This window comes from Gracilinanus agilis, chromosome 2 (genome assembly GCF_016433145.1).
Source record: "Gracilinanus agilis isolate LMUSP501 chromosome 2, AgileGrace, whole genome shotgun sequence".
Classification (NCBI taxonomy): Eukaryota; Metazoa; Chordata; class Mammalia; order Didelphimorphia; family Didelphidae; genus Gracilinanus; species Gracilinanus agilis.
The window spans coordinates 51,466,069-51,489,973 of record NC_058131.1 but is presented as its reverse complement, the minus strand read 5'-3'; the positions used below and the strand labels follow the sequence as shown (position 1 = coordinate 51,489,973).

At 45.2% G+C, this 23,905-nt stretch overlaps 1 protein-coding gene across 5 annotated transcripts in view; it reads right to left on the bottom strand.

Annotated features, from left to right (window-relative positions):
• The window catches only part of CBFA2T3 (CBFA2/RUNX1 partner transcriptional co-repressor 3), a 119,222-nt gene that overhangs the window by 16,991 nt on the left and 78,326 nt on the right, over positions 1-23,905 (bottom strand). For 2 of the 5 annotated variants that reach the window (XM_044663174.1, XM_044663176.1), the window contains exons 1-3: positions 23,030-23,897; positions 5,039-5,280; positions 2,747-2,836 (exon numbers count right to left, since the gene is read on the bottom strand). In XM_044663174.1, coding sequence (XP_044519109.1) covers positions 2,747-2,836; positions 5,039-5,280; positions 23,030-23,456 — 759 coding nt within the window. In that variant the 5' untranslated portion in view covers positions 23,457-23,897. Of the gene's footprint in view, positions 1-2,746; positions 2,837-5,038; positions 5,281-12,114; positions 12,217-13,002; positions 13,081-23,029; positions 23,898-23,905 lie in introns of those variants that run through there. The other 3 variants (XM_044663172.1, XM_044663177.1, XM_044663173.1) reach the window with 3 other exon arrangements.

The window sequence follows — 23,905 nt, the reverse complement described above, 5'->3', positions numbered from 1 at the left end:
AAGAATAATAAAGATGCAAAAGATTGTTTTCTCTTCTTCTCTTCCTCTGATAAACAAGGGCAGCTGAAGCCAGACCCAGAACATCTGCTGTAAATATTTGATCTGACAGAAATGCTAGCGCGCTGTGTGTCCCCAAAGATGGGGAGGAGGCAGACTCAGCATTAAGTTAAAAGAAGAAAAGGAGAAAAGGGAAGGGTTTTAATGAATTGCAAATGATTACCAGATGGGCCTAAACCCTCACTTTATTGCAAACAGCTCCAGCTTTGCCTTAGGCTTGTGAGTGTGAGCAAGGCAGTGAGTGGGTGTGTGTGCAGGAAGGAGAAACAACTAGTGCGTGTGCAAAACGGAACCACAGGCTTGGGGGTGGGGGGAAATGTGGGTGAGGAGCTTCCCCCCCAAACTCAGATGATGAAGGGATGGGACCCTGGATGGTTCTCCCATAGCTCTCAAGCTTAATTGGTGTCTCCTTTAGACCACCTAGAAGGTTCTGTTGGGGCCAAAGCCAATCTGGAAGAGGCCAGATGGAATTTTGGAACCTCCAGAGTTCTGAGAACTCCTTACCTCTTTAGTAGAGCCTAATGGCACCCTGACACAGAAGATGAAGCAGGACCCTCCCTCGGGCCAGACCAAGGAGCAGGCAAAAAAGGGAAAGGAAGGGCGGTAGAAGGGAAGGGAAGGAGCATTTATTAAGGAAGTGCCCACTATGTGCAGGCACTGTATTACATTTTTGTTTACATGTAATTGAGAAAACAAAATTTTAGAAAGAAATTTTTTAGAAAACACTTAAAAAATCTTTAAATACTTTATGATCAAAATATTTTAAAAATACAGAAATATTTTAAATGTTTTAAAATATTAAATATTATTGAAATATTTTTAAAACTTTATAAGTACATTGAGAAGGAAAGCAATTTGTTATCGCTTATTCCTAGCTATATGATCCTGGGCAAGTCACTTAATTCCATTTGCCTAGCCCTAGTTGTTACTAGGACTGAAGGGAAGGGTCTAAAGCTTTTTTTAAAACATGGATAAGCTACGGCAAATTGCTCACCTTCTTGAGGAAAGGGGAGAGAGGGAGAGAATTTGGAATTCGACATTTTAAAAAATAAATGTTAAAAATTTTGTTTACAGGCAATTGAGAAAAAAATTGTTTTGGAAAGAGGGTAAAAGACAAAAAGAAAAAAGTCCCCAATGTTATGTCATTTGGTCTTCAAAATCATTCTAAGGCATTAGGTGCCCTTTTTTATCCTCATTGAGGACAGCTGAGGACACCGAGGTACACAGAGGTTATTGGATGAATTCTCCAATCAGAACTTAGTGCTGCCTAAGGCAAAGTGCTTCTCTTTAGGTCTCAGTTCCTTCATCTGAAAATGGAAGGGGTTGGACTAGACCAGGAGCTCTCTAGATCTATATCTAATGGATCTATGAATTCTAAAAAGAATGTCTGGAGAAAGGTGCTGCATGTCTGACAAAGCTCTCTCAGGACAATGGCAGTGACTGGGTCTGAACTGGGTAGAACCCATTAAAAAAGGTTTGCATTAGCTCACACTGGTTGGAATTGATTTGAAACAACTGTGATGTGTTTGAATAGAGCACGAGCTAGAATTGGAAGAGCCTCTTAACTGGTGTCAAGGCTTTCCCACTCTGATTCATCCCCCATTGAATGGCCAGAGTGATTTTCCTCGAGTTCCATGTCACCTCTCTCTCCTATCTCCCCTCTCTCCTTAATAAATTCCAGTATCAGATAATTATTTAGATCAAATAAGGGGCAGGTAGGTGGTTAAGTGGATTGAGAGCCAGGCCTAGAGATGGGAGGTTCTAGGTTCAAATCTGGCCTCAGACACATCCTAGCTGTGTGACCCTGGGCAAGTCACTTAACTCTCGTTGCCTAGTTCTTACTGTTCTTCTGCCTTGGAACAGATACAGAGTATTTATTCTAAGAAGGAAGGTAAGAGTTTAAAAAAATAAAATATAAAGTTGTTGGTTTGGCATTTAAAACATTTCACCACCCCTTCCCTTCTTAGCTCTCCTGCCTTCATATTACCCTCCTCCACACACCCTAGGGTCCAATAATCACAGCCTGTTCACTGTTCATTCCTCTCATCCAACAATCCATCTCTCATGTCTGTGACTTTGCACTGGTCATCCCCCATGGCCAGGAATGCTCTCTCCCTCTTCATCTTGGCTTCACAGAATCTCTGGCTTCCTTCAAGACTCAGCTCCAATACCATTGCCTGCTGGAGGTCTTTCTTGATGTTCTCCTATTTGCTAATGCCTTCCCCTCGAAGGTTCCCTTCCCTCTGCTTTGTCTAGACCTACTAACACTCACACATCCCCCCCATGTAAGACAGTGACCACCCCACTGTCAAAAGTCAAGTAATACTGAAAGACATCAGAATTCTGTGACCAATGATGAGTTTGGAGGACATGGACAAGGCATCACATCCCTCTCCTCTTGGCAAAGAAGAGGTGGACTTTACGTGTGGAGTGAGGGGTACATGACGTGTGTGTGTGTGTGTGTGTGTGTGTGTGTGTGTGTGTGTGTGTGTGTGTGTGTGTTGGGTAAAGGAGTTCCTGGAAAGTGAATGAAGTAAAAAAAAAGGAGCATCAATAAAACGTACACACATACATACATACACACACATATGTACACATATATATTCGTCTATATAAAAGTTGAGGTGAGAGAAGAAATCTCATCCTTCCCAGGACTCTAGCAAACAACAGTGATTAGAGGAATCTTTACCTTCAGGAAGGGAATGACAAATGGACGCAGAGGAAAGTTGGTGGCTTCTTGGAGTTTGGAATGGAACTCCTCAATTGTCAGGGTTGAATTCTGGAGGAAAAGGGGGAAAAAAGGACCCAGTTCAGCTCTGCCAAAGGTACTCGTGTCATATTTGTTTCTTTTATTAAGCTTGTGATAGAAAGTACAATCTTCCATTTTGGGAAGGAGATGGGCTAGATCACTGGGGATGCCACCATCTGCAGAAGGCTTTTCTTGGTGAATCGCCACTCCTCATCTGCTTGTGCCTCCCCCTCTAAAGTTACCTTCCTTCTACTTTGTAGAAGCCACTTGCCTAAGGTCTTGTAAATAGTTCTTGGAATTTTCACCTTGTTTTTTTTCCTCCCTCCTGCCCTGATACCTCCTGGGGAACAGATGGCTTGACTATCACCAGAGAATAACTTATAACTTACCTCCAGAAGCTAGGAATGAGGCTGGCCTCTGGGAGCAACTGCTTAGATTGCTTTCCAGAAATGGAAAAATAAAATGGCGGCTTCCTTGATCATTTGGAGAGCCTCTCTGTGCTGTTTGACCACATGGTATCATCACCAGAGGGAGTATAATAATAACAATCTCCAAAGATTTCTCTCCTAAGCTGAGAAGTGGGATGGGGGCTCCCACAGTCAAGAGTTAGAGATAGAAAGCACCTATAACCACGGCTAATTGATGGCATTGGTCACAATTTCCAAGTGGGATGGATGGGAAGCTTGCTCATTGTCTCATCTCCTTCATTAGGTGGCCTAGAAAACTCAAGCAAGTTTTCCCAGGTATCTTTTCCTTCTTGAATTTTTGCCCAGGCTCTCCGAAGCCATGGAAGTATCTTCTCTAGAAACCAGAATACTTTTCCTCCTCACTCTCATCTCATTCTTTGTTAAATGGAAGTAGACTCATAGGACAGATGTTAGGTGTTAAAGCTGCTTTGGGAAAAAGAGGCAGGCAAATAGGGGAACCACCAAAGGGAAAGATGAGCTAGAAAACTGTGCCTGGGAGAAACACTGGACTTGGACTTGGACAATCTGGGTCAAGTCCTGGCCATTCATTTCCTTGACTAAGTTATTTCCACTCATGTTGACCTCATTTCCTCACTGGTAAAGTGAGTGGGCTGGAGTACATAATCTCTAAGGCCCCCTCCAGCCCTAATATTTTGGGATTCTGTTTCTATGAAATATCAAATGGATGTTATTATTTATCCTAAAGAGAAAGCAAGGGAGAGATAAAGGAATCAATGGTATGAGAGATTCCAATACAGAGCATTATTCTCTGTTTTCACTGAGGGCAAAACAAGAGGGTTATTATTAATAATAATCTCACATTTATGTAGTGTCTTAAGGTTTGTAAAGCCCTTGACGTATATGATCTCATTCGAGATAACCACATCAGTAGCTACTATCATCATTCCCATTTTATAGATGAGGAACCACAGCTCAGAGATTTGAGTAATCACACAGGATCTGAGAAGGAATTGGAACCCATGTCTCCCTGAGCTCAAGTCCAGTGCTCTATCCATCATTTAAGCTGTAGCACTGGGACTTAAGTTAGGTGAGGAGAGAGAGTTCTCTTGAAAAATAAGAAACAAGAGAAAATGAATAGATGCTGAAATGTTCTTGTAAGACCACTTCAGCAATAGACTATTGTTTCATTTTTCCAGGATATTTTTTAAAACTCTTACCTTCTGTCTTGGAGTCAATACTGTGCATTGGCTCCCAGGCAGAAGAGTGGTAAGGGCTAGGCAATGGGGGTCAAGTGACTTGCCCAGGGACACATAGCTGGGAAGTGACTGAGGCTAGATTTGAACCTAGGACCTCCTGTCTCTAGGCCTGGCTCTCAATCCACTGAGCTACCCACCTGCCCTCTTCCAGGATATTTTTGCTGGAAGATAAGGTCATGGATTAGATGACCTTCCAGATTCTCCTATTAGACTGGAAAAATAGTCTGAGTTGGGAGAGCAAGGCGAGTCACTAGTTTAAGAAAGGATGGCTGTTCTCAATTAGTGGGAAGCAGAGCAGTAGGTGGCTAAGTGGAAGTGACTCCTTGGTGGAATGAAACCAGGGGACCACAGAACCCAGGAATATCTCCTTGAGTTTAAAGCTGGTCTCTCAGAACCCTTGGTGTTATGTACAAGGCAAGGAGTGAGCTTTGGTACCCATGCCCCCGCTGTTGTGACCCTTGGCACAGCTCTGAGCATGGGATTAGGTAGATCACCCCCACCCCCAAATAAAAAAGGCACCTGTCTATGAAACTCAAGCCAAAGCTTACCACTAGCCCCAGCACCAAAGTGCGGACCCGCTCCCCGATCTCAGGAGAGATGTCATTTCCAAACTGCTGCAGGGTCGTAAGGAAGCGTTTGAGTTTGCTGAGTTGTCGTGCGCCACAGGCTGGTGGGAGCTGCTGGTTAGACAGCGAGGCTGTAGAAGAGGTGGCTGGGCCATTGCTGAACCCGTTGGGAGTCGATGGGGCTCCATTGATTGCTGTCGGGGAATGGCTACTTCCATTCATCACTGCAGAGAGAGAAAGGGCCTGAGGAGTCAGTCTGTGTTGGGTCTTGGGGGGGGGTGAGGGTGGAGGTAGGATGCAGGGATTTCATGGGAAATGAGGATGGGAAGTCAGTTTTCCTGGATTCAGGTTGCTTCAACACCCATTTATTGAGCATCTATTATGTGCAAGGCAGTGGATTTTCTCTCTTAACAGAGGTTCTAAGCCCCATTATTTGGGGATTGTTCTGATCTAAGCATGATCCCATCGTATGGGATAGCTTTTAGATACAATAGGGCAAGTCCTTGGATTATCTCTATTCCATTCCATACTCATGACAACAGTCCTACCCTCCTACCTGAGAATCTGCCACCAGAAGGTTAAGAGGTTTAAACCTTGAGGGTTTAACTGGTAGATTTTCTAGCCAGTTGTTTGTCTCCCCCTCTCCACCATATCTTCCTCTTTCTAGTTTGGAAGAGAGGACAGCCATTTGGTGAGTCTGCTCCTACCAGCTCTAAAATGTTATGGTCAACACTTTCCCTGCCACATACAATAAATATAAGTCTTCAGGGAAAGGAAAGAAGCTTCCATATTAAAAAATGGGCTACTCCTACCTAATCTAAAATAAACACAAGGCTATGGCTATTATCCTATGCATCTTTCTAACAACAGGGGCAATATTATAATAATTATCAATGATTATTTTTTATTTAAAAAAACTCCTTATCTTCTATCTTAGAATCAATACTATTCATTGGTTCCAAGGCAGAAGAGCAGTAAGGGCTAGGCATTGGGGGTTAAGTGACTTGCCTAGGGTCATACAACTAGGAAGTGTCTGAGGCCAAATTTGAACTTAGGACTTCCCATCTCCAAGCCTAGCTCTCTATCCAGAGTCACCCAGCTACCATCAGTAATTATAAACAATGTAATTAATTATAATTATTAACCAGGAACTCACATTCATTAAGTACTATAAGGTTTACAAAGCAATTTTAATTTTATAGGCTAGTGGGATCTTTCCCTGTCTATTCCCGTACACAGGATATTACCATGTTCCATAACCCTTTTCTGAAATCTGTTCACTAAAGACAGGAACCTCTTTTAGGGAGTTCTTAGGGTTTGAGTTTAGATCACAAGAGTAAGTGCTACCTACTCCCAGCCTATGAGGAGAAATCTCAAAAACACATTGCATTTAAAGCCAGAATATGTGAGTTTGAATTCCGACTCTGATGCTTACTAGCTGTGTGATCCAGGGCAATGTGCATTTGAGCCTTAGTTTCCTTATCTGTAAAATGGGAGGGTAATAATACATGCCCTCATTTCCATCCTCACAGAGTTATTGTGAACATATCAGTAAATCTCCATGGAGGCTGGACATCTCTATAGAAATGCATGTAATTAATTACTGAAGGAGAAACTATAGGAGAGAAAGTGTCGGGGTTGAAGGGGATCTTTGCTTACACAGGAACACTACCTTCTGGGTGGGCTTCTATGGTTGTGAGTCCCAGAATGCACACAGGTCATCTCTTGCTGGGTCATGCACATATTTAGGCACTCAATAAATGTCTTCAATGTTGATCAAAGGGGATCGTGTATGCATGGCACTTTGTTAACTAGTAGAGCATTAGACAAATGTATGAGATGGATGATGGCGGTGATGATGGTGGTGGTGGTGAGGATGATGATGATAAAACATGCATAAGGGACAAGAGGGTCTTCTCTAGGTTGAGGGACAGTCTAATTGACCAGGGATCAAGGAGAGACCCAACTTTTAGTTTTCAGCTCATTTTTCGAGCTACCTCACCCCATCTCCTAGCCAGTAGCTACTTTCTCAGAGGTTCTGATACTTTGAACTCAGATGCCTGGACTTAATGGGTTAAGTTCCTGAGGGGAGATATTTTCTCCCATGAGCTTTCTAGCTACCTTCACCAGCCCTGACATTGGGGTGGGTTAGGTTAGGTTGCTGAGGGATCTGGGTTGATCCCAGTAGACCAAAGTCCTTCATCACAGGAGCTGTTCCTTTAGACGTGTAATAGCTTCCCTTCTAGAATCAACCTCTATCCATCATTCTTTGCCCAAATCAAATGCCACCTCCACCATGAAACCTTCCATGGTTCCCTCAATTGGTAACAAACATCCCCTGCCTGGACTTCCTATAGCGCTTTGTTTCATGGTTCTCTAATGCACATAGATCACCCAAAGTTTACTATAGTTCTCTTCTCTCTCCTGACAGAGTACAAGCCTCTTGAGGGCAGGAGATGCTTCCTTTTGTCTTTGTATCCCCACTGTCTAACACAGTCCCCAGCCCATAGTTGGCATTTCAAAAAGCTTGTAGGTTGATTGATTGGTTCTTTAGACAGACAATAAACCCTACGAGGGACTGACTGTGTTTTATTTAAACTTTGTACTTCCCCAAACACCTAGGGATGCTATACTGCATATGGTAGGTCATGGAATAGGAGACTTTCCTGGGGTGAGGTATCATATAACTTCTCATCTCTTTGGGGCCCCATCTTAATTAATGGTATGTGATTCTTTCATCTTCAACACATTGCTGTATCTGATTCTCTCTCCCCCTAACTAGCCTCCCCAGACTGGCAAAGCACGGGGGCCCAGAGCCATCAAGTACACCAGATCAAACCAAGAGTGAAAAATGGAAGCTGTTCAAATCTGGCCTCAGACACTTCCTAGCTGGGTGACCCTAGGCAAGTCCTTAACCCCCATTGCCTGGTCCTTACTGCTTTCCTGTCTTAGCACCAATACACAGAATGGATTCCAAGACAGAAGGTAAAGATAAAAAAAAAATGGAAGATGGACCAATGGAGAATAAGAGAGATAATGGAGAAAGGAAGGCCTGGCTTTAGCTGTCTCTGGAGAGAGTTGGGCTTAGCAGGAATCCCATGGGATTCAATAGGAAGGGTAAGAGACTGGGCCAGTTTTTGCTTTCCTAGATGCTCCCAGGAGCTATTTCTCTGGAAAGAGAAAGGCTCATAGAAGATAAACAACTCCTATCTCAGCACAAGACTGGGTGAGGTTCCCCTAAAACTTCACATCCCCACCCTCCCCTTATTTCCGTCCCAGTCAGCATGGGGATGACATAGTCTGAAATCACCTGTCTGCTCATTAGGGGTCACATTCTTTCCAATCTCAAGCTATGAGGGTATCTGAATATATTCTGGTGTCTTATTACTGCTGAGAGGCTGCATGACATAGTGGAGAAAATGGGTGGCCTTGGAGTCAGGAAGATGTGGGTTCAAATCCGACCTCTGACATATATAAGTTATGGGACCACAAGCAAATTACTTAATGTCTCTGAGTCCCAAGAGACTCTCCGAAGTTAGCTGCTAAATTCCAATCTACTACTCAATGGTGGAATTGGAGATCTTTGACATGTGCTTGAAATGGCCTCAAGTTAATTTTTCCCCTTGGAAGTCAATATTGAGAAAATTTAGACTTTGGCCCCCTCAAAAAAGCCCCATGTTACTTTCAATAATGAAGCTGAAGGAAGAGTAGCAAAATCTTAGAAACAGATTGGCTTGAGCTTCATCTTTCTCCCATGGGCATTTGATGAATTCATGCCATAGTTGGCATCCAAAGGGCCATGTTTTCCCTGAAATATGCCAGGGGTAAGCAAGGGACACACTGGTTGATGCAATGAAGTCATTTAATTCCTGGGCATCTCCTCTCCTTCTTAAAACACTATGGGTTTATTCACCACCTTACCACCTCAGATAAGACAACTAACTTTCTTCCACCCCATGAAAACAGCATCATTTATTTGGCCTCGGGATCCTGGCTTTTTGGAGCTGTGTTCTTATGTTTTTTGATCTGGGATCCACTGTTCCTTGACATATAGGGAAGCTCTCTTGATAGGAATAGCTCCATTAGGAGAGGAAGTCCCCTGAACCCCTCCCAGCCTGGCCATTCAAATTATACAACTAACTTGAGGCACCTAGGTGCTATAGTAGATAGACAGCTGGACTTGGAATCAGGAAGACCTGAATTCAAATTCTGAAAAATCCTGGGTAAATCATTGTGTAAGGCTGGGTTACTGGAATCAAGGTGCACATATTCATGAATTCCTGGGCATGTGACATGAACAGAATATAACTAGGGATCACAGGGTCTTAGAATCAGTCTTCAAATCCAATACCTTCATTTTACAGATTAAGGCCAAGACATGTTAACTTACTTATTTGGTGTCATCCAGTCATTAAGTAGCTAAAGTCGGGGGGCTCAGGTAGTTCAGGGAATAGAGAATCAGGCCTTAGAAATGGGAAGTCCTGGGCTTGAATTGGGCCCCACACACTTCCTAGCTGTGTGACCCTGGGCAAATCACTTAATCCCAATGGCCTAGTCATTGCCATTGTTTTGTCTTGGAATCAATGCCGAGTATTGATTCTAAGAGGGAAGGTAAGATTTGCAAAAAAAAAAAAAAAAAAAAAAAAAAAAAAAGTATCTAAGCGAGACTTGAACCTGGAGGGCAGTTGTCTTTCCACCCTACATTTATCTTCAAATGATAGTTCTCAGGGGCCCGGAGAGTATCCATTTTTTGACGCTCAGGATCTTTGATACAGACACGATGCTAAGCTCACTTCTAGGGGTACTGGTGAGTTTACCAGAATTCCCCCAGCCACAAGCAACCTTTTGGTCCAGTGTTAGCATCTCTTTGGTCAGGGTCCATCACAGAGGTCACCTATCCACTGTCCAGAGGCCTAGGTTCTATTTCCCAACTTTCCCACTTACAAGCTATATGTGATATTGGGCAAATCACTTTGCTATTTCTGGGCCTATTTTTTCGATTTTAGAATGTGGGTGTTAGATTAGGTGATCTCAAAGGATCCTGTCAATTTCTAGGTTCCATGATTCCATGTTCAGTGCAGAGAAGAGTTGGGGACTCTAGTAATATTAATTGTGGGACTACAGAGTAGTGTCAGTACTGGGTAGGAGAAAGACCTCAGGCTAAGTCCCCTTCTCTAAACCTCAGAGCCACTATGGGCCAGCATCATCCAAGGATTTGCCTTGAGCTGCTGCCTGTCCAAGTGGTCAGCTGCAACCCCACTCTAAGGCCAACTGACCATCAGCCAGGACTGCCAATGTCTCCTGGCAGGAGGGGGAAGGGTGGGACTGATTGTCAGGGTTATTCTAGAACAGGGGTTCTTAACCCTTTTTGTGTCACAAACTGATTGGAATAATGTTTTTAAGCCATTAAAAAATGCCAAATTCCAGCTGGAGGGTAGTGAAAATAAAGATGGTATTTCTGTCTCCCCTCCATCCCTGTGAAAACTATCTACACACCCTTTGGGAGTCTGTGGACCCTATCTAGAACCCTATTGAAGAAGGGTCTCTTAATGGTTTTAATTATCTTGTCCCTCTCCCCCTTTTTTGGACCTGGCCTGTTAGAAACTTCCCTTGTTGATACTGATTGGCACCAGTTCATTAAATGTATAGTATTAGAGAGTTGAGTGGGGACACTTGTGGATTGAAAATGCCTAAGAATCAGTCAATAAACATTGATTAAAACATTGTACTACATGATAGGGATACAAAAAGAAGCCAAAAAGATAGTTCCTGCTCTCAAGGTACTCACGATCTAACTGAGGACGCAACAAGCAAATATATACAAATAAGGTACATCCAGAAAACATCGGAAATAGAGACTGAGTGATTTGGCCAGGATGATCTAGTGCCAGATGTGGAATTTGAACTCAGGCCTCCTCTATGGCTTTGAGACAGATTCTTTTCCCCCTTCTCCCTGTTGCCTTTTTTTGATTGCTTGTTTCTAGGGGGTTTCTGGCCTAAAGTCAGATGTCCATACATAGCTTGAATGAAACTTGAACAGTCTAATATATATATATATAATTTCTACAGCATTGGGTGCTGTATTTATATATGAAAAGTGATTTGGTCTTAGGCTGGCTTGGAAGAAGAGGAGGGGATGGATTAGGTGACATGGAGAGGGCCCTCGGTTCAGAGATTAGGATGATTCTAAGAAGTCTGAATTAGTAAGATAAAGTAGAAGAAATCTGGAATTAGAAGGCCCACTCTCCACTCTTCCATGTATCTTGGGCAAGTTCTCCACCTCTCCCCGTTCTGGCCCTCTATGCCCTTTTCTGTAAAATGATGGCTGGGGGGGGCTCCACAAAATGTTCTTCAAGTGTGGAGGACCCCTTCTAGCTCTGACATTCTACCTAGCTATGGATCATTTCATCCAGGGAAAATGGCGGCTCTAGAATATTGAACTGCTCTACAGGGACTGGTTCCCTCTCTAGAATACTTATCTGTATACAGGGACTGATTAAGGAGGGATTATCTCCCATCAAGAGTTTTGTTCCAATTCTAGGACTGCTAGAATGTACTCAGATGAAGAGAGAAAAGACTCATGATCCCAGCTTGCCTCCTTCACTTCCCTTTCCAAGGTTTTATCCAGTTGTTTTTAAATAGTCTTGGAAGGGCCTTTACTGATAAACTGGTCGTCTCTCTCTGACATCTCACTCCAATCTGTAACCCACTAGAAACACAGACAAACCTACATACATGTGTGCGTGCTCACACACACACACACACACACTCACACCCATATCCAAGGGAAGACCAGTAACTGTGAATACTCGGCTCATCCATCACCAAGGCAGATCTCGCTAGAGAGGATCGGAGTCTCCACTGCTTTGCTCAGATGCTAATTCTGAGAAGGGCGGCTGCCGTTGTGTCCAGACTGGTCTGTCCCCTCCCAGAGGGCTCCCTCCCCTCCCCTGGCTTCTAGGGATGGTCCAAGGACTGGCCATGTCTGCTGGGGACTGGTCCCCTTTTCTGGACAGCTACCTCGGGGCTCTTTCCCTCCCTTCTGCTCGCTTACTAACCTTGCCCGCCGTGTTTGGGTCGTCCTGGAAGCCAGCAGCCCTGCCTCTCCCGCGCCTGCTGAGGTTCGCTCCCGCTCGCACTCGCTCTCTCGCTCGCTCTAGCTGCGGGGTAATATCAGCAACTTGCTAAAGAGACGCCGAAAATAACCACATGGCCACAACTGCTTTTATTCCAGTGACAGGTGTGTTACTAAGTTAAACTCCACACATGTCCCCTGGCTGAAAGTCGGTGAACACAAGCTCGCATCCTGTGGTGACTCTCCCAATACCACCCGTGCCTGGAGTCCAATAGAAGGGGGACAGATTGGAAACTGGGAAAGCCCACAAGGTGCCTTGGAGAGGTGGTTCTGCTACGCTGAAGGTTTCTGTTGACCCTTGCCATCCACCCTGCCGCCTCCTAATGTGTCCGCTGAATGCTCCTCCCTGGCTAGGACTAGAAGAGCACTTATTTTCAAGGAGTTCCAAGGGAGGAGAGAGAGTCTGGCCCCACTTGCTCACAAATATCCCTTCTCTCTCTGCCACAGAGACCAAAGAAAAGAGCAAACACAACCAGAAAACCAAAGGGGACCGAGAGAATGACGGGGTCCTTCCCCCTCACCCCCAAAGCCAATGACCTTGCCGTGTCCAGCTGTTCTCTCCCCTGCTAATTCCTAAAGGACTGAGGATCAGAATTTAGGCCTCTGTGGGCCCCGTGCCCAAATGGATGGCCAGTGAAGGCCAGTCTCTAGGGCTCTTGGGAAGGTGCTTTAGGATGGGTATGAAGGAGGCAGGGTAGATCAGAGGGATTCTTCCTCTTGCCCTTGTTTGGGGAGGATGTGTTGAGGTCAGCCCCACTTGGGGTTCCCTCATCCCCTTCTCCATGTAATTAGTTTTTATCATTTTACTTACAAAGACAGACCATAGACCATTTCAAGCAGCCATGAAAGCGGCCAGGGGGCAGAAACGTGGGAGGCCCATCTTCTCGATCTGTAGGCAAAATTAAACAAAAACAAAAACAAAAAAAACATGCTGTCAGGAAAGGTTGGAAGAGGTAGGTTGGGGTGGGGTAGGGGGTTTACTATGCCTGATGGGGACAGAGCCAACATGTCCCCTTGCCTGGACAGCATTTTGGGAATAGGGAGGAGAATCATAGGTGTCTTCGTCAGTGAGGATGGGGGCTGTGCCTGGCTGCTGGTGTCACTGTGGGTCTGGGTCTTTATAAATGGGTACCAGACTCTAGGCAGAGTGGGGGGAAAGGGGAGGTGGACCTCTGAAATGTTCTGTGAAATCTAAAAAAATCTTTATTTTCCCCCTGATGAGACTCCTGATGACAGGGGGGCCCCCATGTTACCTGTTTACAGGCATTTCTCTTAAAACTAGGCTGATTTTTTTAAAAGCGTCCCCTAGGAACTGGGATTTGTGGGTCCCATTCAGGGCCAGGAAAGTACTGCAAAAGGGCAGTTAGAAGGGTTATGCTGAAATTTGAATGGATTTAGGGAATATTATTCTGAAAGCATTTAAAAAATATTTATTAAAAGCTGGAGAAGACCCAAGGAAGAGAGATAACTTCTGGGTATAGTGCCTGGCACACCCCTAAGTGCTGTGATTTCACATATGTGGGGAAATTCTCTCCATCAAGGCAAAGGGGCACCTTCTCTACAACTCACTGTTTGGACATGGACAATATGGGAACTTGTTTTATTGGAGTCTATACTTTTATTACAAGGGTTTCTTTTTGCTTTTCAATCAGAGAGGAAATAAATGATCATTCACTCAAAAATTATTTTACATGAAAAATAAAGTGAAATGATAATGAAAAGAAACCCCAAACTAGAGAGTTGTGTTACTTGCCCAAGGCCACATAACCAATATATATTGGAGGTGGGATCCCAACCTCAGTTTTCCTGGTTCCCAAGTTAATTCTCAATCATCTACACTGTTTCTTGCCTGGTATACAATAGACATTTAATAAATGCTTGAGTGATTGATTGGAAGGCTGGGAGATGATGAGAAGAGCAGTTTTATTTGAGGTTGTTCTTTCCTCCTTCATTCTCTTATATCCAGCCCTGTTTACTCAGCACCCCAATTCCTCTTGACCCTGTCTACCCTTCTCCCCGTACCCCATCTCTCACACTTTGACTCAAAGTGGGAGGCAGTGTCTTCACCACACATTCCCTCCTTTACCTCTTGTCTGGCTTCTGAACCCTCTATTCTACTGAGACTCTTCTTTCAAAGGTCACCAATGACTCCCTGATTGCTAAATCTGACAGTCCTCATCCTTGACCTTTCCAAGGTATTCGACATCATCGACTGCCCCCTCCTCCTGGATACTCTTTCCTTCCTGGGCCTCCATGACTCTTCTTTCTCCCTCAGCTCTATCCCTCTGTTATGTGACTGCTCCTTCTCAGTCTCCTTTCATTGTCCATTCTCGTCTCTGAAATGTGGGCGTCCCCCAACGCTCTGTCTCCAACTCTTCTCCCTTCTTCCATACTTTCTCCATTGGAGATCCAATCTACCTCCATGGCGCTAATCTTCATCTACACAACACAATCCTCCTCCTGCTCATATATTCATTCAGCCCAAGTCTTGCCTTTGGACGTCATCTGAACAATTTTCAACTCTCTGCCAGGCATCTCCACCTGGGTGTCTCACTCCTCCTTCAAACTCCACGAAGCCAAAGCTAAGATCTTCTTCATTCTCCCAACCTTCCTTCTTCCACCTTCCCTCTCTCATTGCCCGTAGCCAATGAGCTGCCTCATCCTGTTGACTTTCCTCTACCACATCTCTTTCATCTGTCCCATTTTGCCCATTTGCACAGCTCCTCCACCTGAACTACAGTCACAGCGTCCTCTCTCTGACCCATTCCAGTTTTCCTAAGGCAGTAGACCATGCCCCTGCTCAAACATGTTCATTAGTTCCCTCCAGCTTCCAGGACCGTCTGATTTGGCATTTAAAACTCTCCAACCTACGTTTCCAACCTTCTTTTACATGACTACCATTCGTATATGATATAGTCCAGTTGCTGTTCAGTTGTGTTTGATTCTTTCTGACCCCATTTGGGATTTTCTTGGCAAAGATACTGGATTGATTTGCCATCTCCTTCTCCAATTCATTTAAAAAAAACTCCTGCCTTCTATTTTGGAAGCAATGCTGTGTATCATTTCCAAGGTAGAAAAGTGATAAGGGCTAGGCTAGGCAATTAGGGTTAAGTGACTTGCCCAGGGACACACAGCTAGGAAGTATCTGAGGCCAGATTTGAACCCAGAACCTTCCATCTCCAAGCCTGGTTCTTTACCAAGTCACCTAGCTTCCCCTTCTCCAATTCATTTTACCAATGAGGAAATTGAGGCAAACAGGGTTAAGTGACTTGCTGAGGCTGGTCACACAATCAGGAAATGTCTGAGGCCAAATTTGCACTCATGAAGATGAATCTTCCTGACTTCTAGGCTCAGCATTGGGCCACCTAGCTGCCCCTCGTGAAACTGGCCTAAGAGCTATTCTCTGAGCTTGGCAGGCAGTCTCCTGCCCATTCTCAGTCCCTCCTCAACGTTAACCTTTAGAATTCTTCCCTTCCCTTCAGACTTGGCTCAAGGGCACCCTCTTGTCCAAGCCTTCTCTGAACCCCCCAGATGGAAATATTGCCTTCTGCTTTGACTTTTCCTAGAGCACTTTGGATTTCTCCTTCCATTCCATCACCCCTTACTCTGGATCACACTTAACTGGGCATGCAGGGCATCTCCCTCTAGTAGAATGTAAGCTCTTTGAGGGCAGGGCCATGTCGTCTAAAAAATCTTTGTACCCCCAGTGCCTTGAGCCTAGTAAAGTTTACTCCACGTGTACTGAATGGATGTTGAATTCTAGTCTTGGGGGCAACTTGGGGAGCACCTGCCATTCTCTGAAACGACTCCCCCCAATAATCCAGCCCTGAACGCTTTTGAGCCTCTTGGGCATTCGGGCGCCTGAAGTGGTTAACCACTAGGCTTTTAGGGTATTAAAATGATTTAGAGAACAAATCTCTGGCCAGCTCCAAGGCAGTCTGTGGCAAGAGTGGAGGCAGCAGGTTTTTAGTGTTCGCTGTAAAAGAGAGAGAAAGAACTATTTATGAAAGGACCACCTGCCTATCTTTCTTTACCCCTGGACACTTTAAACCCAGGGTCACAGCCCCAGGAAATTGGCTGCAGAGAAAATAGGGGGTTGAGGGTGTGAAATTCAGGACAGAAAATGTTCAGGGAGGAAGTCACGTGGCGGGGATAGGGGGAGAGGAGAGGGGCTTGGGCCCAGGGACATCTACACATGCACAGAGCCATCACATCTGTTCCAAAGCTTGGATTAAATGTAAAACCCATCAGATCACAGCTTATCAGAACTCAATTCCTAATTAGGGGACATCTGGCTCCCAAACTAACATTTGCACTGACTTAGACCACTGGACAGGCAGGAGGAGGAGAGAAGATAAAAGTGTGTGTGTGTGTGTATGTTGGGGGGGGGGGGGAAGGCCCCTACAATAAGCCTTAGAACCAGAGACTCACAGTGGAGGGGAAGGAAAAAAAAATTCTGGACTTGGAGGCAGGAGGCCCGAGTTCAAATTCTGAAAAGGACTCTCATTTGTTGGCTGACCTGGACCAGATTTCTTCACCTCTCTGGACTTCTGATCCTTCAGGTGTGAAATGAGGGGCTTGGCCTCTATCAGAGGATCTTAATCCTCCTTTGTGCTGTGGATTCCTTTGGGAAACTGATGGAGCCTAGGGCTGCCTTCTCAGAATCATGTTTTTAAACACATGAAGTGAAATGCATAGGACAACAAAGGAAATGGATGGAACTGAAATCCAGTTTTCACATTAAAAAAACAAACAAACAAATTTATGGACCCCCTCCCCCAGGTGAAGCACCCTCGGGTGACATGATCTCCTTTTAGCTCCAAATCCCCAGATCCTATGACTGATGCTTAGAGAAGGAAGGGTCCTCAGAGGCCATTAGTCCAACCTCTGCCCAAAGCATCCTTTTCTTAAAAACAAAACAAAAGCCCCAAACCAAAAAAGTTTACCTGTCTTAGAATCAAGTATTGCTTCTAAGGTAGAGGAGTGATAAGGGTTGGGTGATGAGAGTTAAGTGACTTTCTCAGGGTCACATAGCTAGGAAGTATCTGAGGTTAGATTTGAACTCAAGACTTCCCATCTCTAGGCTCTCAATCCACTGAGCCATCTACCTGCCTCCAAAACATCCTTTTCAAATGTCCAGACCCTAAAAGAATTTGGATGACTGTACCCAGGAGGCACTTGACTAATACAGACGCACCTAGGTAAGGCTATGAATAGAGCTCTAGGACTGGAATTAGGAAGACCTCAGACATTTACTAGCTCTGTGACTCTGGGCAAGTCACTTAACCTCTCAATGCCTCAGTTTGCTCATCTGTAAAAATGGGGAGGGTTGAGAATCCTTCAGGGTTGAGGATCAAAAAAAAAAATGTTTAGTGTGGTGTCTGGCATGTAGTAGGTCCTTAACAAATATTTGCTCTGGGGCAGCTAAGTCGCCCAGTAGATAGAGCGCTGGGCGTACAGACAGAAGGACCTGGGTTCGAATCTAGCCTCAGACACTTCCTAGCTGTATGACCCTAGGCAAGTCACTTAACCCTCACTTCCTAGCTCTTATTGTTCTTCTGGCTTAGAATTGATACTAAGATAGGTGATAAGGGTTTTAAATAAATGAATGAATGAATGAATGAACAAATAAATGTTCCCATCTCCCCCTTCCCTAACGAATTCTCAATGAATGAATGAATGGATGGAGTAGGCTTAGTTAACCATCAAAGGATTATTCCACACATAGCCCTCCTCCTACCTGGCCTCCCATCCCTTCCACCAATACTTCTCTTTGGAATTCACTAAGCAAGGAGAAGCTGTATTTGATCTTGAACCGTGATGTCCTTAATTTGGGATAATTTTCCCACTGCTACCAAAAGGCTGCATTCCTGTTGTATTCCACAAGAAATCAGAGGAAACGGGAGAGTGCTTTCAAGGCTCCTGGGCTGCTGCTAAGGCAGAGCGGTGTGGCTTGCCCTGACTCCTCTGTACAAAACTCTTCATCTCCCTAAACAATCTGGCTCAATTGTGAAAGCAAGAACTTCTGGACCCAGAGGTAGGATACTTGGTTCTACTCTATGAAACAGTCTATGAATGAAACCTTCTTTCTTATCAGACTGGAAGCCCCCTGAGAGCAGGCTCTGTGAAGATGTGCCTCTTCTTAGCCCAATGCATCATGTACAGTAGGAGCTGAATAAATGAACTGATGCATTCTGGTTATGCTTCTTGTTGCGTGACCCCAAGTGAGCTTGCTTTCCCTCTTTCAGTCTCAGTTTCCTTATCTACAAAATGAAGGGGGTAGGACTAGATAAGGACAGCTTCTATAATAACTATGCCACTCTGAGAATGACCTTCCTTCCTTCCTTCCTTCCTTCCTTCCTTCCTTCCTTCCTTCCTTCCTTCCTTCCTTCCCCTCCCTCTCTTCTTTCCCTCCCCCCTTTCCTTTCATCTTGGAACCAATACTGTGTATTGGTTCCAAGGATGAAGAACGGTAAGGGCTAGGCAATGGGGGTGATGTGACTTGCCCAGGGTCACATAGCTGGGAAGTATCTGAGGTCAAATTTGAATCCAGGACCTCCTCCTGTCTCCAGGCCTGGATCTCTATTCACCAAACCATTTAGCTGCCCTCTCTGAGAGCCTTTCTTACAAAATGCCTGTATGAGAATGTAGCTAGGTGGCACAATGAATAAGGCACTGGGTGTGGAGTCAGGAAAGTTCAAATCCATCCTCAGACACTTACTAGTTGGGTGACTCTGGGCAAGTCACTTCACCCAGTTTGCCTCAGTTTCCTCATCTATAAAATGAGCTGGAGAATGAAATGGCCAATTGCTCCAGTTTCTCTGCCAAGAAAACCCCAAACAGGGTCATGAAGAGTCAAAAGGCACTGAAAAAGGACTGAATAAGTATGAGATTATGAGGGCGAATAAAAAGTCCTTTTATATAAGACGAAGAAACAAAGGTTCAGAGAATGACTTGCCCATGGTCAGATTGGGGGGGGGCGGCGTTTCCTGGCTGTAAGCCTGGCTCCCTTCCCTTTCTACTATGCAATTTCTCAAACAACTGCTTCCAAATTGAATAGTCCCTGGACTAAGCTCCTTCCCTGGCACTCCCTGTATTCCAAGTCCTTTCTAGCTTTGATAATCTGGGTTCTCAGGCCCCTTCCAACTCTTCACTTTTTAGGAGACCCTGGACATCACTCAGGGACATTTAAAATCTAAGCAATTTTGCAGAAACTTCCATTCCCAGCCAACGAGAGAGAAGGGAGGAAAGGCAAGACTGCTTAGCAATTTGGGGGCACACGACTCTCAAGGGGACCTCAGATCTATAAAAGGAGTCTGAAAAGGAGGAAAAGGCTCAGCTCATCCCAGGGTACCTCGAGCCCATGATCTCCTGCCAAGCTGCCTCCTCTACCAGCTGGGCCGGCTCAGGCGGCGGGTGGACCAGAGCTACCCGAAGCCGTCTAATTGCCTACTTGGGCTGCCTTCCTGTATCGATTAAAATGTTTGTTGGTGAAGCCCATTCAATAAAGCTCTTCTTCAATTATCTCTCTAAATCTTGATGCCTCTAAGCCAGCGGCCAGGATCCTTGAGGGGAGGAGGGTGGAAGAGTCGGGGGAGGAAGAGGCTCCATCCTCCCCATCAGTGGGTCTTTTGGAGACTCAGAGAGCTGGAAGGGTCCTCAGGGCTAGGCTGTTCTCAGGGTGAAAAGCAACCGTGTGTATAACCTTCATAAGCCCTTTATCCACTCCAGGACTCAGTTTCCTCATCTATAAAATGAGGGATTTCCAAAGGCTCTTCCTAGAGAGTTTAGCATCCTAATTATGGTCTTCAAAAGGGTTCCAGGAGGGGAAAGGAGGCTCCAAAATTTGGGGAGATCAGTGGTAACCCAGTATCTAAAGATTTAGGGATGGAAGAGGCCTTAGATTCACGGACTGGGAACAAACCTGTGAATTCTGATCCCATCTTTGCTATGGGGGTCAATTCGGTTATATGGCTCATGGCTGGGGGTCTCTGCCTTACTTCTTCACCTCTGTAACAGTGTTAGGCAAGACATTTATAAGGAACTTCCAACCCAGATTATAATAATGCCAGCTAATATTAATCTTATTCTGTTTAAATCTCTTACCTTCTGTCTTAGAATCGATACTAAATATTAGTTCCAAGACAGAAGAGTGGAAAAGACTAAGCAATGGGGATTAAGTGATTCGCCCAGGATCACACAGCTAGAAAGTGTGTGATTCCAGATTTGAACCCAGGACATCCTATCTTCAGGCCTGACTCTATCCACTGAGACACCTAGCTGTTCCTGGCTAATATTAATTTTGTGCTTTAAGGTTTGCAAAGCCTTTTGTGTCTATTAACTCATTTGATCCTCCCAACAACTCTAGGAGGTAGGTGTCGGTTATTACACCCATTTTAACAGATGAGGAAACTGAGGCCAGATTGGAACTCAGGTCTTCCTGACTCTACACCACTCAGATAATGAATCTCCAAGGGCATTCCCAACTCTAGGTCATTTTGTTAATCCAAAGGCAGTTGCTCTTAAGGAGGGTGAAAACGCCCTTGATGGATGACTGATTTTTGTTTTCTTAAAACCCTTCCATAGCTATCATCATTTCCACAAAGATGGCAGGAGGAATGCCATTCTCCAATGACATCATCGTAAACTGCTTCGTTCTACCCCATTCTCTATGGTAAAAAGGTCCATTTTGATATAAAGATAAAATATAGTCCTTGCTTTCACTCCCTCGGAAATCCCCAAAGAATGGTTTTGACACCTAGAACTGAGGTAGGGTCATGGCAGGCAGAAGTGCCTCTGGAGAGCCGCTCCTTCATTTGGCCCAATACCCAAATCTTCTTTGGGATGGGAATGGGACTACAGGGCATATATGCTAGGGAAATCAGGGACAGAAAGTTTCCCTGTGCTGTAAAATGTATATAAAAGGTTGTTATCACATGCCATTGGGAAAACAAAACCTTAAACTAAAAAAATATTAATGGCAATGCTTTGTGGGGTAGCAAAAAACCAAACTGGAAACAAAGTGAATGCCCACTGATGAGGAGAGGGCAGAACAAGCTGTGGTAGATGAAGATGATGGAATATTATTGCCAGAAGAAATGACAGGGGGCAGCTAGGGGGATCAGTGGATTGAGAGCCAGACCTAGAGACAGGAGGTCCTGGGTTTAAATCTGGATTTAGATACTTCCCAGCTGTGACTGTGGATAAGTCACTTAATCTCCATCTCCTAGCCCTTACCACTCTTCTGCCTTAGAACCAATACCCAGTATTGATCCTAAGATGGAAGGTGAGGGTTTAAAAACAAAAAAGAAATGATGAATAGAAGGAATTCAGAGAAGCCTTGGAAGAGCTGATATGGAGTGAAATAAGAAGGACCATCAAAGCAATATGATCAATGGCATAAAAGGAAACAATCCTGAATGTTGATCAACTGGAACGATCCATCTTAACCCACAAGAAGAGGTGAAGAAACACAACCCCCTCCTTGCTGCTAAGGTGGGGGACTACGGCTCTGGAAAGGCACATCCCCCTCAGACACAGATGCTGTGTTGGTTGGTTTTGCTTGGCTGTTTTTCCTCATTGTAAGGCAGTTTTCAGTGGAAGGAAGCTATGTCAGGAAATGATTGCAGAATAGGAAGAAAGGAAATCCTTACAAAAACTGGGAGTGAGGACGGATCTCCTTCTGAGCTCAGTGTTCCCACACCGCCATGGTCTAGCTGGTGGGCCGGGTCACAGGATGCTAATAGCTGAGCAGAAGGACTGACCACTCAGTGGGGCATTAATTTTTGGCGATTCCTTCAGGGCTTCCAAGCTGAAGATCAGATATCGGGGGCAGACTAACCAACCATTCAGTAGGGCATAATTTTGGCAGCCCCTTTGGGGTTCTCAGGCTCAAGGCTGGATACAGATGGATGCAATGCTTTTCCACATTCTTGAGGGGTCAGGGGTTACATCTTGCACCCCAAAATCACACTTTTTCTGTTCTATTCTATTATTCTATTCTAAATATAACATTTCTATTCTATTATTCTATTCTAAATATAATATGTATTAAGTGCATACTCTGCACCAAGCATTCTGCAAAGCACTGGGCGTACAAATCTAAGCAACTTGGATGATCTCTGCCCCCAAGAAGCTTCCACTCTAAAAGGGAAGACAATGTGCAAAGGGAGAAAGGGTCCAGGGTCCCATAATGTGAAATTGGCTGGAGTCGTCCAGAACAAGATGAGTTTAAAAACAACCCATCCAGGGGTGGCTAGGTGGGTCAGTGGATAGAGAACCAAGGAGATGGGAGGTCCTGAGTTCAAATCTGGGCTTGGACCCTTCCTAGCTGTATAATCCTGGGCAAGCCACTTCATCCTAATTGCTTAGTCCTAACTGATCTTCTGCCTTGGAACCAATAATTAGTATTGATTCTAAGACAAAAAGTAAGGGTTTAAAAAAGAAAAGAACTAATCCGTCCATCCCCAGCACATTTATCTGTCTAATACAGATGAGGTCCTTCACCCATCATTCCTAGAAATGGAAGAGACTTTAGACATCTTGTGGTCTAATACCCTTGTTTTTATTAGAGGAGGAACTGAATTCTCATAGCTTGACAGCTCTCAGCAGGCAGAATGACTTAACCCAGTGACAGAAGGAAATGGGGGCAGGCTAAGGACCTGTCTTAGTCCAGCAGGAACCAGCAGGTGCCTTTCAGTCTCCTCATCCATAAAACAGACAACCAGACTAGAAGTTCTCGGGGACCTCTCCTGCCACGTCCAGCGTTCTCTCACATCCTCAGCGTCTCCCCTGCCTTGGCCCCCCCGGGGGAGCGTGAATGCCGGGTGATTACTTACTTGTGTTTGGTGCGAAGGAAGGGTGGCGGGTGGCTCCCTGGGTGACGGCTGGAGGCGGGGGTGGCATGCTGGGTGGGGTTGATCTGGACTGCGTCTTCACCTCAGCCGGTGAGTCGGGCATCGTCGCTGCCTTCTTCTCTGTACTATCTGCTGGGGGTGGGTGGGTGGGGGGGAAGCACCCAAGGGAGAGGAGGGAAAGAATGGAAGGAGAGAGAGGAAGACCAGGTCGATGAGAGCTGGGAACTGGGAGGCGAGAGTCCCCCCTTCTCCACCCCTCGCTCTCCCCAGGTGTCATCACAAAGTGTTCGCTTTCAGGTGGCAGCTCCGAGCTCACCAGCCACACTGTATACACCTGGGCAAGCCTGCTTCCAGCAAATACACGAACCTGCCCCCAGCTCTTAATGAAAGAACTCGTCCCGCCCATCATCTTAATTAAGTGTGCTCATGCTACACCCAAGATAAGCACCAGGTGTTCTGGCACAGGCCTCTGCGGATGCCCAGCCTGCTGCCGGGGCTGGGCTCCAGGTGACAGCTTGGGGATTAGAGAATCAGATTTTTCTTAATGGCTGGGGAAGCAGCAGCGACTGGGGCTTCTGGGGTTAACTCCTTCCCTGCCATGGGCACATGCTTCTCTCTTCTAGAGCTTGACCCAATGGACAGCTGAGAAGATTCCAGGGGGAGAGAATCTAGGGGGGCTGAGGTCAGTTGGGTTAAATAAAAAGTAAGATCAACGTGATTCCTTAGTGGTGGCGTGTAGTTGGAAGAACCCTGCACTAGAAGCTAGACTTGGGTTGGATATTGTCTGTCTGTCTGTCTGTCTGTCTGTCTCTCTCTCTCTCTCTCTCCCCCTTCCTTTTTCCCTTTATTTTCTCTCTC